Source organism: Ursus maritimus, unplaced genomic scaffold (assembly GCF_017311325.1).
Source record: "Ursus maritimus isolate PB19 unplaced genomic scaffold, ASM1731132v1 scaffold_23, whole genome shotgun sequence".
Lineage (NCBI taxonomy): Eukaryota > Metazoa > Chordata > Mammalia > Carnivora > Ursidae > Ursus > Ursus maritimus.
In genome coordinates this window covers 37,701,181-37,717,293 of record NW_024424786.1, presented here as the reverse complement: position 1 = coordinate 37,717,293, position 16,113 = coordinate 37,701,181, and the positions used below count along the sequence as shown (strand labels likewise).

Here is a 16,113-nt window from a genome sequence, read left to right as displayed (position 1 = left end):
AAAAAAAAAAAAAAAAAAACCACCTAGCCTGGCTCTTCTCTGGCCCACAGTCCCTCCCGCTGCTCCCAGCCCCAGGAGGTGGCTGTCCCGGGAGGCCAGCCAAACTCCCCGCCTCCTCCAAGTCACGAGGAGCTGGGGCTGGAGAGGAGGGAGGCCAAGTCCTGGCCAGCAAAGGTCCAAAGAGCAGGTCACAGCTTTGGAAGAATCTAGAAGCTTGGAAATGGCTGTTCTAACACCCAGGGGTCCCACAAGGTGGGGAACAGCCCAAGCAAACACACACACACACACACACACACACACACACACACACACACACACCCCAGCACAAGATTTCTCTTTCATTCTTCCCAGCCAGCCTCCTCCCATGGCCAACTATAGCCAAAGCCATCCTTCAGTTTTGCCGTGAGGGTCACTGCCACTGCATGTTTTATCCAAGCACGGAGCCAATACTGATTCATTAAACTACTTTCTGCAACAGACCATCTTCCTTCAAGTGGGTCCAACATCCTGCGGTCTCCGTCCACCTGGATGTCCTGGAGGCCCTGAAACTCAGCACATCCGGTCGAAAAGCAAGCTTGCCTTCCCTCCAACCTGCATTTTGTCCTGTGCTCCCATTCTCAGTGAAACAGCAGCAGCCATCCAGCTCCCAGGCCAGAAATCTGGGGGCTCTCTTGCCTACCTCCCACCCCTCACTTCCACCGTTCATGTTACCCAATCGGCCACCTCATCTGTCTGTTCTGTCTCCTCCATATCTCACATCGGCTTGCTGTCTCCTCTGCGGAGAACCAGGGCTGCTGCCTCCCAAACGCTAGGCAGCCCTTCTGCCCGACTGTATCCATCCTCCGCATTCAATCCTGCAGCCATCCGTTGGTGACTGAGCACCTAGTAATAAGCGTCTTGCAAAATGCCACAAAGTACGAGATGAAGACCACAGGAACACGCTTGCCCTCCAGGAGCTTACAGTATTTGGTAGCGGGAAAGACAATCAAAGAGTGACCTAGGTATATATAATATATAATTATCCATACGAATAAATATTACATAGCATAGCTATGCCTCTTCACTATTTACCGAGCTACAAATACCAACTTAATTTGTCATTTGTATTTTAACTTGGTTTGTGGTATCTTTTGTTCTTCAGCTTGTTGTAGGATTCCATTTACATGAAATTCTAGAACATGCAAAGTTAATCAATATCGAAAAATATCAGAAGAGTGGTTGTCTTGGGGGGGCACGGGGGGAACCTCCTAGAAAGGGATACAAAGGAACTTTCTAGAATAATGGAAATGTTCTGTGTCTTGTTTCAGCTGTATTCAAGGGTCAAAACTCACCTAAGATTCTGTGCATTTTATTGTAATTCATTTTGAAAAAATTAAATCACTCATTTTTGCAAAGAAAAGAACAATTTTGTTGGCTTTTTACCTACTTGATTCCAGACTGCTCCATATTCCTATAGTTACACCGACAATTTTTCTTCTAGGTATGCTTCCCTCAAAGACGTAACTACATGTATCTTGGGCTTATCAAGTTTTTATAGGACCATACCCCCTGTTCTTTTGCCCCGAGTGCTTTGTCCAACTGAATGAAAGGATTTACTAGGAAAATTTTAATTCATTTTCACAAACTGCGTGACGGCCATGTCCTTGATTCGGTCATTGTCTTGAGGATTCACCGTAATCAGCCTTTGTAACTCAAAGTATTTCTCGATCTTATTTTTTACTAGTTGCAAAAGACAATTCTAACGTCAATACCACAAGTCCCAGAAATTTTGGATTCTCTATTTCCCTCTTGCCAATAGGCTGATTCTGTTCTAAATTCATCTCTTTCCTGCAATCAAGTGCAGTAATCATCAAGGTCGTAGTCTAGTAACATCTGGTTTTGCAGACTTGTTATGATTTGGAGCTCTTTCAGAAATTGGAATGTCATTGATTTTCTCTTATTTGGCAGATTCTTTCTCTTTTGAAGACTCTGGCTGTTTTCTTTGGCACAATCCTATGGTCGGTCGTCCTCTGCCATCATTCCACGGTGGCCGGGCACCACTCAGACTCCTGCATGACCCAGAGTCTGTCGTCCACCCTTCGTGTTGCTGAACCTCTTGGCCATCCAACTTTTCATTTTTTTTAAGTAGTCAAATTTGCCAACCGCCCATTTATGGCTTTTGACAACCTCAAAAAACACTCCCTACCCCAGAACTCTAAAAGATAATCTTGTATATATTCTTCTAGTAAATTCATCAGTGTTTTTTTTTTAAGGCTTGAATCCTTAATCTGTCTGGAACATGTTTTGAAATTCAGTGAGTCATTTTTGTCCACATGGCTATCATTTATTTCAACATCATTTGTTGAACCCACTCTTTCTCCCCAAATTCAAAATGTTGCTTTAGAATCCACCAAGTTCCCATAAGTTTGTGGGTAGGACGGTTAACACTTCCTGTGCCGGCACCAACTGCCTAGAGTACTTTATGGTACTTTTTTTTAATACCAGGGAAGGTAAATCTACCCTCATAACCTTTTCTCCCCCAGATGTTTATCAGCTATTCTACACACGCATTCTTCCAAATAAAATGTAGGATCATTTTGTCAAGTTTCTAAAAACGCCATGGGGTTTTACAGAAATCACACTGAATATATAGGTTTCTTTGGGGACAATTGACATCTTTACAAAATTGAGGTTGGCTATCTAGAAACATGGCATTTCTGCCTTTGCACAAGTCTTCTTTTCTGTCCAGCAGCAAACACTTTTAATTCTCGTATTCATATATTTCTTGTTAACTTTACTCCTAGGTACTTTAAGCTTTTGTTGCCAGTGTAAATTAAATTTTTTTTTCATTTATTACATTTTCTAACTGGTGTTTACAGTTACATACCAGAGCTCCGCATCTGATGATTCTGCTGTACTCTTATCCTAAGAGTACAAGATTTCTAAAAATAAAACAAATGTGGTATCTCCCTGGTTAGAAATCCCTTAGTGTCTCCAGATTGCCCAGGATAAAATGTAACCCCCTCTTATGGCACACAATCCCGTACCCTGTACCACCGCCAACACATTTTCTTAAGGTACCTTGGACAGGCCATGCATTTCCACACATTTACACCTTTGCATATGCTGTTCTCTCTGCTTGGAATTCCCTTCCCTATCTCCTTCCTCCAGTCTACCGTCCTTCTAGCTTTTTCTTCAAACCTAGTTCAACTGTCACCTTCCTAGGGAAGCCTTCCCTGACCTTCTATCCCAGACTAAGGGGCCCCTTGTCTACACTGTCTTATCAGCCTTCTGCTTATTTTTTTGTAGCTCTAGCCCCACTAAATTTTTTTTCCCTGAAAGTAACATATGTTCATTTTGAAATGAATACAGTAAAGACCCAAGAAAGAAAAATCACGATAATTCCATCAGTAACTTCTTTTACTATTTTAGTATATTTATTATTTTTAAGGCTGGGAAGTTCAGCTCCCAGTTGACGTTTGCGAGCGTCCTGAAAAGGGTCTTGGGTAGGCCGCCCACCTGTGTCGAAGGACGTGGTTAAGAGTGAGCCTCGAAGCCAGCCGACTGGGGGACTGGAAGAAAGGAGCCCGGGCCTAGCTCCAATTCCGCCACCCCCGAATCCACACCCACTCCGTGCCTGGGACGCAGCAGCAAGCCACACACGGTGGCCCCGCCCTTCCAGGGTTTCTTGCACCTGTGACGCCCGTGGCACATTCAGGCCCACTAGCTTCTCTCCAAGCGTAACCCCAGGAGGTGGCTCCCTGTAAGGCCTCCTCGGCTTGAGTCTCCCGTGACCGGGGCCGGCAAAAGAGGCCATTTCAAAATGGCCTCATGGCTTCGTCTCCAGATCCAAGTGGCTTCTCCTTTCTTTTCTAACCCCCGTTCTCCCGATTTTCTCAGAAACCAGGTGGCTCACCCCCACGACTCCCTCTGGGAAGGCGCTCTCCGTGTCTCTCGGGAAACACGGCCCGCCCAGCCTTTGTTTTATAAGCTTCGCGAGGAGCCATGTTTGCTTTCAGCCAAAGACGGGCAGGGTCGCGGGAGTCGGAGGGCCGGGGGAGCACCCGGCGGGGGCCCCACTCCGCCCGCGTTCTACCCCTAGCTAGACCTTGAAGAAGAGAAAGTGAACCCTCTCCCAGCTCCAGCTCTGACTCACACGACCTCCTGGGGCCCAGGTTTCCACTTAACAATTTACGTGGCGAGGCAATCACCTCGGGTGTGGTAACCGCTGCCCTACCGCTCGGATTTTTAACATACAGTTGGCCTAGAGTCTCGGGGAGCCCGCCCGGGGGCTCAGCCTCGCCCCGACGCCCGGGGGGGGCCAGGGGCGCTTTCCGTCGATTCCGAGACCCACGACGCCCTAGACCCAGGGCGCGGGGCTGGGCTTCGTACCCGCGCCCCCGTCTTTCCTGCAGCCCCACTGCCCGCGCCAGGACGCGCAAAGATGTCCGCCCGGCCCCACGCGCGGCGGGACACGCGCGGCCTTCCCCGGAGGAGGGGCCGCCCCTCCCCCACCCCACCCCACCCCACCCCACCCCACCGCCCTGGGGCGGGGCCACGCGCCCACCGGAAGAGGCGGGGCTCGGCACGGCGGGCGGGCGGCTTGATTGGCCGGAGTGAGCCTGACGCCCGCTCCCGCTATAAGTGCGGGGCCAGAGCCGTCTGCGCCACAGTCTTCGCCGAGAGTCGCCGCGGTTTCCTGCTTCAACAGTGCTTGGACGGAACCCGGCGCTCGTTCCCCCCACCCCAGCCGGCCGCTCAGAGCCAGCCCTCCGCCATCTCCTCACAGCGCCCTCGGACCGCTCCAAGGCCCCCGCCGCCGCTCCAGCGCCGCGCAGCCGCCGCCCGCCGCCGCCTCTCTTCAGCCGCCGCCATGACGACCGCGTCCCCCTCGCAGGTGCGCCAGAACTACCACCAGGACTCGGAGGCCGCCATCAACCGCCAGATCAACCTGGAGCTCTACGCCTCCTACGTCTACTTGTCCATGGTGAGCGCCGGCCCGCGGCCGGGGACGGCCTCCCCGGGTGGCAGGCGGCGGGGCGGGGCGGGGGTGTGGCTAACGCGCGGGTGCTCCCGCCTCCGCTTGTCCTGCTGGAAAATGGACGCCGCTCGAGGTCTCCCAGGACTTGCGCAGAAATTCTGGCGACTTCGCTCTTTCCCACCGTCTCCTGGGAGGGTTCCCTCTTAGGCAAGGGCCGCATCTGCACACCGCTCTATATTTTAAAAGCTTGGTTTCCTGAAATCCCCGAGTTGGAGCGGTTGCAACCTGTACAGTCCTACAGTTAGGAAAGTGAGTTTTTGCGTTTCCATCCCTCCCTCTGCATCGATCACGTGATCTCGAGGCCGTCGGTTTGCTTGGGTAATGGGCTACGTGGTCCAGCCCCCGTCCCCCCTGGGTATGGCGGAGCCTGCTGGGAAATGGTATCGAATAGCAACCGGGGAGGGGGGGAGCTGTTGTTAAGTGGCTTATCTGCCTTGGGCCGACCACTCTGAGCAGCCGTCGCCACCCCTCAGTTCTGCTTATCTCTGAGTCCCATTTGAATTGAAGCATGGAAATCTCCTTCTGCGGACGCAGTTGTCTTAGTCATCCGTCCTTATGCCCGGGCACTTAATTTTCTATTCTTTTGCGCCTGAGAGTTGTGGCGGTCTAACTGAACCCTTGGTTTTCGGATAAACTACACCAACGGTTACTGGGCAAAGAATTTTTCCATGCGCTGATCGGTGGAAGCCGTTTTCCAAAATCCTATTTTTAGGTCGTGTGGTGGGAGTTTTACGTAGAATTGCCTTATGATTGCGCAAATTAGCCAAGAATAGACAAGTTCCAAGTGGATTTGAAAACAGGCTTGGATTTCCCCGACTGCCATTCCATTTCAGGAACACCTGAATACAGCAAGTTTCTAAAACTGAACCAAATTTTTTGCTTTCTGTTGGCAGTTCTTTGTATACATAGCATTGCTAGCAGTTGTCACTGAATGGGTTAATTTTAGAAATCGGTCAGTCTGCTGTAAGCTGGCAAGCTCATGTTTTAACATGGGTTAATCAAGGAGTGGGGAGAGAATATGCCCTATTTGTGCAGGGTAAATACTCCCACACCCTCCCCAATCAGATTCAACACAGGCTGGAAGAACTTTGCACTAATAACAGCCTTAAGAAATTCCATGCTGGGGACAATTCCCTCTGGTATTCTAAAAGTTCTTTTGTAGTAAGCTTTCCATTTCAAGGACCAAGTTTTATTGAGAGTACAGACTGACTAGTGTGTGTTCAATCCAGGAGCACAGCGTGCCCCCCCACCCCCCGAAGGGGTCTGGTTTCCTTCAGTGTAGACCCCTTTCTTGCTGGGCTTTGAGAAAGAAAGGCTAGGTGGCAGAGTGCTTTTCTTGTGCATTCCTAACAGAACATGTTCCATGTTCCCTCTTCAGTCTTACTACTTTGACCGCGATGATGTGGCTTTGAAGAACTTCGCCAAATACTTTCTTCACCAATCTCATGAGGAGAGGGAACATGCTGAGAAACTGATGAAGCTGCAGAACCAACGAGGTGGCCGAATCTTCCTTCAGGATATCAAGGTGAACAAAAGATCCTAGAACTCCCCTGCTTCATGATCTGTCTGGCAGTCCTCGGGTGTCAGAAATCACTCAAACTAGTAGTTGCCCTTCTAAAATGAGGGTACTTTTGGCTTCCACCTACGGTCCCCGGTAGGTCCGAAACAGTAATGGGCAGGGATGTTAAGTTGGAAACTGTTGTAGGAGAAACTTGGGTATCCTTTTTGCCGAAGCGCAGGTTACATGTTAGGTGCTTGCTGACTTGTGGATTAATTGGTAGAGGCTGCAGATGCATTGACATGACCTCCTCTCATTCAGAAACCAGACCGTGATGATTGGGAGAACGGGCTGAATGCAATGGAGTGTGCGTTACACTTGGAAAAGAGCGTGAATCAGTCACTACTGGAACTGCACAAACTGGCCACTGATAAAAACGACCCCCATGTGAGTATTGGCAACCGGGAGCGAATGGAGGAAGTCATTTGCCTCTTAGGGGCTGGGAAAACTTAACCATTAACGTTGTCCCCGTTCTGTTTTCTAGTTGTGTGACTTCATTGAGACTCATTACCTGAATGAGCAGGTGAAATCCATCAAAGAATTGGGTGACCACGTAACCAACCTGCGCAAGATGGGGGCTCCCGAATCTGGCATGGCAGAGTATCTCTTTGACAAGCACACCTTGGGAAACAGTGATAGTGAGAGCTAAGCCTTAGGCTGTCTTCCCATAGCCTCAAGGGTGACTTCCCTGGTCACTGAGGCGCAGTGCATGCATGTTGGGGTTACCTATACCTTTTCTATAAGTTGTACCAAAACATCTACTTAACTTGCATTTGTACCATTCCTTCAAATAAAGTAATTTGGTACCCAGCTCTTGTCTTTCGAGTTCTTGGAATGCGCCAGAAATGTATCTAGGTCATCTTGGAGGTGCTCTAGTTGAACCACAATAACCAAAATGAAGTGACTAGGAGGATTTGTATTTATTAAAAGTTCGGAAAAGATACCAGGGCTGGGTGTGCTGAACTCAGACAGGATTTAAGGACTCAAATTCTGAATTGGATGTTTTGAATTACATGTTTCCAGTGGTTCATTCTAGCTTTTCATAATTTTTATGTACAAAAGGCGTTTAAAGGCTTAAGTAGTCCTGAAACTACGGATTTTGTTATCCATTAAGCTGTTTAATTCTGGCTGTCCTATGAACACATTCTTCAGTGTGGACAGCTGTGTGGCTGTGACTGGGTCAGTGTCCAGCTGGTGTACGTGCAGGTAGGACCAGGCTGGTGGGGCATCTCCCCTTGGGAAACAGGCTAAGAATGTGCTTCATCCCTAGAGAGAATTTGAGAAAGTTCACAATGATAAGTATGGAAAATAATCTTAACTTTAAAACTACAATAGTTGGGATTTAGGGCAAAGGTTAGGACCACTAAAATACAAAAATGAGTATTGTCAGGAGACTGCAGAGCCGCCATCTTGCTAACAACGACATTAATGCCCTTTCCCAGACAGACTGCAGTGATTTGTAGAAGTTTGTCTAGAACTAAGGATTGTAGCTCTTAAGGTTTTCATCACAGTGCGTTTTGACCGCAGAAGGGGCTGAGAATCTAGAAAACAGGAAGTTCCCAGTGCTCACATGATGGGGGTGGATAGGGTAGATCTTAACTGGGTGAAATCCAGAATGCAGGGACAGGGTGGTTTTGTGACCACTGTGGATTGACCCCAAGGTGGCATGAAGAGCACATTTACATTCAGAAGTCTTGATGAGTACCCCCAATAAGTACCCCAAAGCAGTGAGATAAACCCCAAGGGACCTGGATACCCTCACCTTAACCATGGGCCAGTTCCCAGGGGTCTAACACTTGGCAGAAGTACTTCATCACTGAAAGGTTATGGGGGAGTGTTCATACGTGATCTCCGAGCTACACCTGGGCAGTTGAGTGGGGTTCTTGGGCTACAGCCCAGAGACCCTAGCTCTGCCTGACGGTTTTGCATCTGCTACTCAAAGTGAGCTGGGTCCAGGAACATCATCGGACCACTTAAGCTCAGGCATCGTTCCTGTCACTGCAACCTCACCTTCCTTTACCTGGGACCCAGGGAGCTCTTCTAATGATGTCAGGCTCCGGTGAAATGAGCAAAAGCCCTCAAACTTCTAGGGCTCTTGCTGAGGTGGCCAGGTGTATGCCCCAACCCAATACTGGGTGTAAGTCCAGCATGCTCTGGGGTGGTGGAACCATAGGAAAATGGGCTTCCAGAAAGGTGGAAGAAGGGTAGAATCACAAGAAAGGTGGTGGGGCTTCCCATCCATGGGAGGGGGAGTGGGGAGGTGAAGTGACCCTGGTCAAGGAGGAGGACAAACCTGTTTTCCAAGGCCCAATAGGGATCTTCATGACCTTTGAGTATAGTGTGTATGTTAGTTGACTGGTCCAAATGTGATTCTCTGAGACGATGTTCCGGGGTCTCCGACATGTCTGTCAGGTTAAACTCGACAGTTTTCCTCTTCGTGTGACCTGATTCTGAGTGCTCTACGGAGGGCCCAGTACCCTCTGGGAGCAATTCAACACTGGTCTTTGTCCCAGGAGTCACGGGCTGTAGGCTTTGGTCTTTAACAGCGCCGTCTATACCTGAGACTCTGCGAAGGCTTGAGGGTGCTGACTGTCCAGGTGGAAAGACCATAGGTGTGTGGCTGAGGGGTGTCTGTGGGGCACTGTGGTAGCCTGACCTCCCATACAGTGCAGCAGTCTCGAAAGCATCCTCCTCCTTAATCTTCCAGGCCTTGCTCTCTTCCTGGTCCCTAGAGTTCTGCCTGGCACCCCCGAGTTTCCTGAGCTGGACCTCATGAAGAAGGCCTTCTTTCTTGGGCCACAGTAGTTTGGTCTTTGAGTTTGTCCTGGGGGCATGGTGGTCATGGGACTGTAGCCCTAGGAAGCGGCCAATGATGCCAGTGTGAGTGCCCTCCTCTTCCTCCTCTGGGTTTGACTGAAACTCCATGTCTTCCTTATGCAGACTGCAAAGAAGCACAAGACTCAAGGTTGAGTAGGGGACAAAGGACAAAGCTGGACTGGAATTCTCTTTTTACCCCCCTCTTTTCGCTCCTTTTGGCCCAAAGCCAAGGACACACAGTGTTCCTCACAACGCCTGGACTCACCTCTCTCCTGACCCGTCCTGTACTGCACTGGCCTCTACTCCTTCCCAGCCCAGCTCACCTCACTGTTCTGTGACTCCCTCTTGCCCATGTGCACTAAACTCCCTAGCCTGGCACTTAAGGGCTTTCTCTTCGTCTTCTCTTTAACAATCCCTTCCTCCGAGCGACCTGAACTACTGGCCCCCGGGTGTAGCGGGTCAGATGAGGCCCAGGAGGGACTGCGTAGGCCGGGGGGTTGTGGTTCCAGCTGGGGAGCAGCATCCACAAAAAGAGAAGTGTGGCTTCCTGGGAGCCCAGAGTCTTCACTCTGCAGGAGAAAGCCCACTGTCCCAGGATGTGGCCTGCCCTCGGCTGTGTCCACATTCTCCCCATGCTTCAAGGTGCCGCTCCGGGTCCCGCTGGAGGCCACATCCCAGACCAGAGGTGGTCTCTGTTCTATGTTCTCTTTCCCAGGCATCTAGTACCTTGTACCTTGTGTCCAGAGTTTGGGCCTTAGGTTTGAAGCCCCTCACTAAATTGTGTGTTCTTTGGAGACAAAGTCTATAGTATTAGTATCCTCTGTTCCCCACCCAACCCTCAGCTGCTAGAGCACAGACCATGTGGAATTGAAAAGCAACTTCCAGAAATGTTTCTGACCTAAGCAAGCCTCCATCCTTCATTTGATCACTTTTTCGAATCTTCCTCATACCCACTAGGGACTCTAGCTAATTCAAATTATGGCTTAATAGAGTATTTGGTTCTTAAAAGAAACAGTGCTTAATACGGCAGAAGAAAACCTAGATGGTATGGACCCTGATACACAGGGGACTCTCCAAAGTCCTCTCCACTATCCTGGGGAGAGAGGGCTGTCTGGGATGGCCCTTCAGGCCACTGTGGCCCAGCTGCAGCTCACAAGGGAATAGGACCGAATCAGGGAAACGGGACCCATGAGCAAGAAAGTTTGGCCGCTGTGGGTGACCTGAGGCCTGTACTCTAGCACAGAGTCTACCTGGAAGGTACCTGTGGTGAATCAGCCTCTTGCTAGCACATACTTGCCCCGCCTCCATACCAGGGACCGGGACTCCCCACTTTCACTCCCCATCTAAACGCCCTGGTGTATCGGAAAACGTAGCTCTGGACCAGAGCTGGGAACTGGGCTCTGACAGTCCCAACTGCATCACTGATCACTGTCAGCCCTTGAGTAAGTCCTTTCTCTCTCTGGGCCTCAGTTTCCAACTCTGGACATGGGTGGGGGGGGCTAGGCTGGAGGTACCTAAAAGTCCTTATAGCGTTAGGAGTTACTAAGCAGTACAAGGTAAGGAGTAAGGGTGTGGAGGTAGAAGCAGACATACCTGGTCCACATGCACTGCTTGCTAACTATGTGACCTTGGGCTGGGCAGCCTATTTAACCTCTCTGAACTTGGACTTAATCATCTGAAAACTGGAGATACCAAACCAGGGTTATTGGGAAGAAAAAGATAGTTTATATAAAGAGCTTAGCGGAGTTCCCAGCACTTAGCATACATCCGATATATACTAATTAGTGCTTTTCCGAGTTCCTGTTTGTGGGGTTTTCTACCCACCGAAGTGGTTCCCTGGCACTGCTCACCTGATGTTGAAGGTGGAGCCTAAAAAGGAGGCTCGCCGAGACTGGGCGGAAGCCGCTGTGTAGGGGGGTTGTGGTTCTGGCTCATTCCAGTACATATCCCGCTCCATCGGGGGCAAGTCCTGGTGCATCTCATCCACAGCCAACAGGGACACCTGGTTGCCAGGCACAGAAGGAGATGTCCAACAGAAAGCTCAGCCCAAGCAGGACTGTGATCTTGCTAGATGACCTAGAAAGGTCACTTCCCCCTCTCTGGGCCTCAGTTTCCCTACTTGTGCAATGGAGAGACTGATGCCTATCCGCAACCTCAAAAGTTGGGGTGAGACTCCCGTGAGTGAATGGTTGGCTGGGGGGTGGGGGGCAATTCACTGTGAGGCCTCCCTACAGAACTGTGGGGTCCCCTCCTTGGGTCCAGTTCAGGGAAGGTCCACAGGACAGGCTCCCTCTCTCCCCGAATACCTGCAGGCTCCTGTCGACAATCCAGTTGGTCTCAAAGTCGTCATCATCCTCTCCAAATGGGTTGATGAGCTGCTCTGCCACCTTGGGGAGAGGCAAGGCTCTGGAAGTCCTCAGGGAGACTCCCTGCAGCTCTGCTCCCTGCCCTGCAACTTTGGCTCCTGCTCTTTCTATGCCCCCCACGATGCCCCTCCTGCCTGACCACCCTCTCCAAAGCCAGTATGTGAGGGCTCCAGCCATCCCCGCTCATAGGCACCTGCACATAGTCCCCTTCCCTGCAGGACACTGAGCCCGAGCCCCTCTCCTGAGCCCATTGCTCCCTGAACACCTGGAGTTGTCCTTGAGCCTGTCACTCAGCAGAGTCACCACCGGTCCCTGCCCTCACGGTATCTTCCCTGGAGTTCCATAATTCTATGCATTCGTTCATTTACTCATTCAAGTCTTCAAACACTCATTTATTCATGATTTTCAAAGCAACAGAGAGAGATGTTGGAGGCTGTGCTCAATTAAAGGGTGGCCCAGGCAGGCCGAGTCCTGGCGCTAACCTCTGAAGTCCCCTGACAGATCTCCGCAGTACTGAGGGGCTGCACTAAGGGTTCGAGAGACATCCTGTAAGCCACTAGGGAATTTCAAGCAGAAAAATGGTGTGATTGGTTTGAGCTGTAGAAACTGAAGACGACTGCGGGGAAGAGGGTGCGGATAGGGAGGGAATATTTCACCCGTGTGAAACATGGATGAGAGGGCGGGAGGGGGCAACGTACCATCACCACCACTATTAAAAAAATAAAGAAAAAAAGGAAGAGACAGAGAATGGGTGAGAAACAGAGGAAAAATAAAGAGACTGAAACAGAACTGTGTTGTTCAGAACTCCTGTTAGGAAGAGCCCTGGATGTAGTGGGAGGAATACTTGGAAAAGCCACTTGGGGTGGGGATGGGACACTCCCCCAAGCCCAGCCCGCATCACAGATGGACATCCTGAGTAAGGAGAGGAGTTGCTCAACTGCCTTGAAAGAGTGGGGGCTGGGGTAGTTAGCATCAGGACTTTTGTTCTATGCGGAGGGGACAAATTTGGGACCAGAGCCTAATCGCTGGGGACAGCGAGGGGTTGCCTCACCCGCAGGGCCTGCCACTGCTCTTCCTATTCCAGGCATTTCCCTTCTTCTGGACAGACATTTGGGGAACATTCTCTGGAGGGGGCATATCAAATGGTTTGACAACTGAGGTTTCCCTGTATCTGCCCAGCCTGCTAAGTTCAAGGCCTCAGGTGAAGCGTTGGGATCAGACACTGGCCTCAAACGGGTCCCACTCCTCTCCGGGTCTCAGTTTCTTCATATGTAAAGACATGGGGAAGGAGTAAGACCAGAGGGTTGTGGTGGAGGCCCAGCACCCTACTTTCCACGTTCGAAACTCTCCTTTCCTGGCCGGCCATGACCCTCCTAGCCATGACCACAGCCAGTTTGGTGGCAGGGAACCTCACCTTCAGCCAGCCGGCATAGAAGAAAAACTGCAGGAACGTGAAGACGGGTACAACAAGGTCCAGCTCGTGGCCAGGGTAGGCCTTGGCTGGGTTCAGGAACTGCCGCCCGACCAGGCAAGCCAGGAAGAAGCTGTATACAGCCACGGTCACCACCTGGGAAGGGAAAGGAGGTGGCAGCAGAAATGGGCTGGCTGGGGACCTGGGATCAGGCAGCTCCCTAGGCTGGGAGGACGAGGTCTTGCTCTGATTTGCACAGTGCAATGACCCTGGGTCTCCGCGATCTCTTTAAAACAGGGATAATCACATTCCCTCCACTGGGCTGAACCAGGCAGGAGCCTGGACTCTTCAAACCGGTCACCAGAGAGAACCTGCAAAGTCCAGACCTAACTCCCAGGGTGAACCTCTTAGCCCCTAAGTGAGCTCTTCCCATCACGGGCTGTTTCCTGAGTCCTCCCAGTCCCTGTTTCCCTAAGGGGCAGCTTCACTAGCCTAGTCCTCACCTGCGTGTACACCAGCGGGATACTGATCCAGTCGTAGGCAAACAGGTGTCCACACTGAGTACGCAAGATGTTCATCTCCTGGGGAGCAGTAGGGAGGGTTGGGGTTCTGACCACCAGCTGCTCTCCCAGGCTCAACCCCAGCTCTTCCCTAGGTACCGGCGTCTGGAGCTCAAGGTCCAGCCCTGGCTGTGTGGTCATAGGCAGCTCACTTAACCTCTCTGGGCCTCAGCCTCCTCATCTATCAAAAAGGAGCCAGGATGGGCACCTGGGTGGCTCAGTTGGTTAAGCGACTGCCTTCGGCTCAGGTCATGATCCTGAAGTCCTGGGCTCCCTGCTCAGCGGGGAGTCTGCTTCTCCCTCTGACCCTCCCCCATGCTCACTCTCTCTCATTCTCTCTCCCAAATAAATAAATAAAATCTTAAAAAAAGAAAAAAAAAGGAGCCAGTGTCTCAGAGGCTCACTTTAGAGAGGAAGTGGGAGGGGAATTTGGGGGAGGGGCCACCGTGGGTTGTGGAATCCCGTTGGTCAAAATCCTACAATCCCAAGGCAGGTTCTAGAACGAGCCACAATCCTTCTCTTTGTAGGAAACTTTTCCACCTGGGGCACAACCGTCCCCACTCTGCATCAGCCCCATCTCTGCAGTGAGCTCACATCCAGCAGGCTCTGGAGCAGGACAGGGTCCCTGATTCGACCTCCAATCCACGCCTTCATTGACAGGTTGGCAAACCACACCCAGGGCACCCAGAACGTGTTGTGCGGCAAGCTCAACTTTTCCAAGTGCGTGCGTTCCGCGGGGGTCATAAAGCCTGCAGGGTGGAGTGAAGAAGGCAGTGGGTGGGGGAACCCGCAGAACGATGGCTGGCAGGGGTGGCCAGGCCTTGCCGAAGCCCAGGATTTTGGCCCAAGTTCATTGGGACCATGGAGCTCCTTTGCCATCCTCTTTCAACAAATAATTACTGGGTGCCCACTGTGTGCTGTTCTGGCCTGAGCACGTGAGAAGGGTCTGTCTTATTAATCAGGACCAGGTCAGGGAAGGTCAAAGACGGAGGTCACAGAAATGCAGACTGGAAACCCGCAGAACTGGACGGGAAAGGGCAGAGGGAGGCAGACGGGTACTTTCTCACCAGTTCCCAAGGCCCCGCCCCCGGCCTTCAGTCCCCGCTCTTCCCTCATCCCTCAAGGGTCCTTAACCCTATCTCAAACCCCGATCCTCACGCGCGGTTCCGAGCCTCGCTCACACGGATCTTCGCGCACCCGACTCCGCCCCGCCCCATCCGACGAGGTCTCAACCCCACCCGGCTCCTGGCCCCACCCAATCTTCAGTCCGGGGGCCTCTGGCTCCACCCATCGGCTCCGGCCCCGCCTATGCCCGCTCCTGGCCCCGCCCCGGGCCCCACCGGCCCCGCCCACCTGCTTTCACCAGGTGCTGGGAACTGGGGAAGCGCTTGTAGACTGCGGCGCTGACGCTGCGCAAGATGAGCACATTGCCCAGGTTGGCGTAGCGGATGAGCGTGCGCCGCAGCAGCCGGCCTTGCTCGTCCTTGCCCTCCACCAAGCCCGACACCAGGTTCATAAGGCGGTCGGGCCACGGCAGGTTCTCGTACTGGTTCCACCAGCGGGTCACGACCAGAGTCACGTAGAAGCCTGGGCAGGAGAGGCGGGAGGGCGAGGGGCGAGGGCCCAGGCTGCGGCCAGAGCCAAGCGAGGGCGATGCCTCGGTTTCTCCATCTTTTTGATGGCAGCGGGCCCAGCCCCGACCCTCCTGGAAGGCGCTCAGGAGGGGAAGACCATCAGAGCCCCGCATGAAGGCGCAAGAGCCGGAGTTCTCTCTCCCAGGGGCCCCCTGCCTATCCCAAGAATCTGCCAGACCCCTCCCCTCCTGCTGGGAGGCTCCAGGGACCAGGTTAGCTCTGCCCTCAGAAGCTGGGGTCTTGAGTGCTAACCTCAGGACGTCCTTCCTAACGTCTAACTTCAGTGCGTCTGGCTGCAGTTTCCCCATTTCCCTGAACTGTCGAGAGGGACTGACATGCCACTGGCCTTCCCCAGCCAGTTCCTGGTAGTCCACCTGCGTGGAGCCGGGAGGTGCCACTGGGATCCCGACACGCCCAAGGGGGAGCTCACCCAGCACGAAGGAAATGGGGATGAGCTGGATGTAGCTGTCACAATACAGACTCAGTTTCTCAAACATCACCTGCTGTTCCTCCGTGAGAGCCATCCTGGGGGGGGGGGGGATGTGTAGACACTGGGGGGCTCCAGCCAGGCCTAGGGTAGGAGCGTGACTGCCTCTTTGCTACCCCACCACTTCCCTGTCCCTTTCACTGGCCCTGCCTGGGGCGCCTCCTCTGGCCTGAGCCAGGTCCCACTCCTTCTCTGGCAGCCCCAAACCCCAAGGGGGCCTTTGCTCCAAGGCTGGAAGAGGTTTCCTGTGAGATATAGGA

The 16,113-nt window shown here is 52.2% G+C and overlaps 2 protein-coding genes across 3 annotated transcripts in view; one reads left to right on the top strand and one right to left on the bottom strand.

Annotated features, from left to right (window-relative positions):
• Nucleotides 1–4,423: 4,423 nt before the first annotated feature.
• On the top strand, nucleotides 4,424–7,388 carry FTH1 (ferritin heavy chain 1). The gene is made up of 4 exons (XM_040638768.1): nucleotides 4,424–4,966; nucleotides 6,399–6,545; nucleotides 6,840–6,965; nucleotides 7,063–7,388. Exons 1-4 carry the CDS (start codon nucleotides 4,424–4,426, stop codon nucleotides 7,225–7,227), a joined length of 981 nt encoding a protein of 326 aa, XP_040494702.1. The 3' UTR covers nucleotides 7,228–7,388.
• Nucleotides 7,186–16,113, bottom strand: part of BEST1 (bestrophin 1) — a 10,097-nt gene continuing 1,169 nt past the window's right edge. Inside the window, exons 2-10 of one of the 2 annotated variants that reach the window (XM_008707495.2) lie at nucleotides 15,797–15,891; nucleotides 15,086–15,319; nucleotides 14,327–14,481; nucleotides 13,676–13,753; nucleotides 13,176–13,328; nucleotides 11,702–11,782; nucleotides 11,246–11,397; nucleotides 8,872–9,519; nucleotides 7,186–7,844 (exon numbers count right to left, since the gene is read on the bottom strand). In XM_008707495.2, coding sequence (XP_008705717.1) covers nucleotides 7,826–7,844; nucleotides 8,872–9,519; nucleotides 11,246–11,397; nucleotides 11,702–11,782; nucleotides 13,176–13,328; nucleotides 13,676–13,753; nucleotides 14,327–14,481; nucleotides 15,086–15,319; nucleotides 15,797–15,891 — 1,615 coding nt within the window. In that variant the 3' untranslated portion in view covers nucleotides 7,186–7,825. Of the gene's footprint in view, nucleotides 7,845–8,871; nucleotides 9,520–11,245; nucleotides 11,398–11,701; nucleotides 11,783–13,175; nucleotides 13,329–13,675; nucleotides 13,754–14,326; nucleotides 14,482–14,890; nucleotides 14,941–15,085; nucleotides 15,320–15,796; nucleotides 15,892–16,113 lie in introns of those variants that run through there. The other variant, XM_040639220.1, reaches the window with a different exon arrangement.

What these genes read in the sequence shown, in the direction of transcription:
- FTH1 (XM_040638768.1), top strand. Translation starts at nt 4,424, where the DNA reads ATGTCCGCCCGGCCCCACGCGCGGCGGGACACGCGCGGCCTTCCCCGG. An exon ending in CCTACGTCTACTTGTCCATG is followed by an intron (nt 4,967 to 6,398) that starts GTGAGCGCCGGC and finishes TTCCCTCTTCAG; the next exon opens with TCTTACTACTTTGACCGCGA. An exon ending in TCTTCCTTCAGGATATCAAG is followed by an intron (nt 6,546 to 6,839) that starts GTGAACAAAAGA and finishes CCTCTCATTCAG; the next exon opens with AAACCAGACCGTGATGATTG.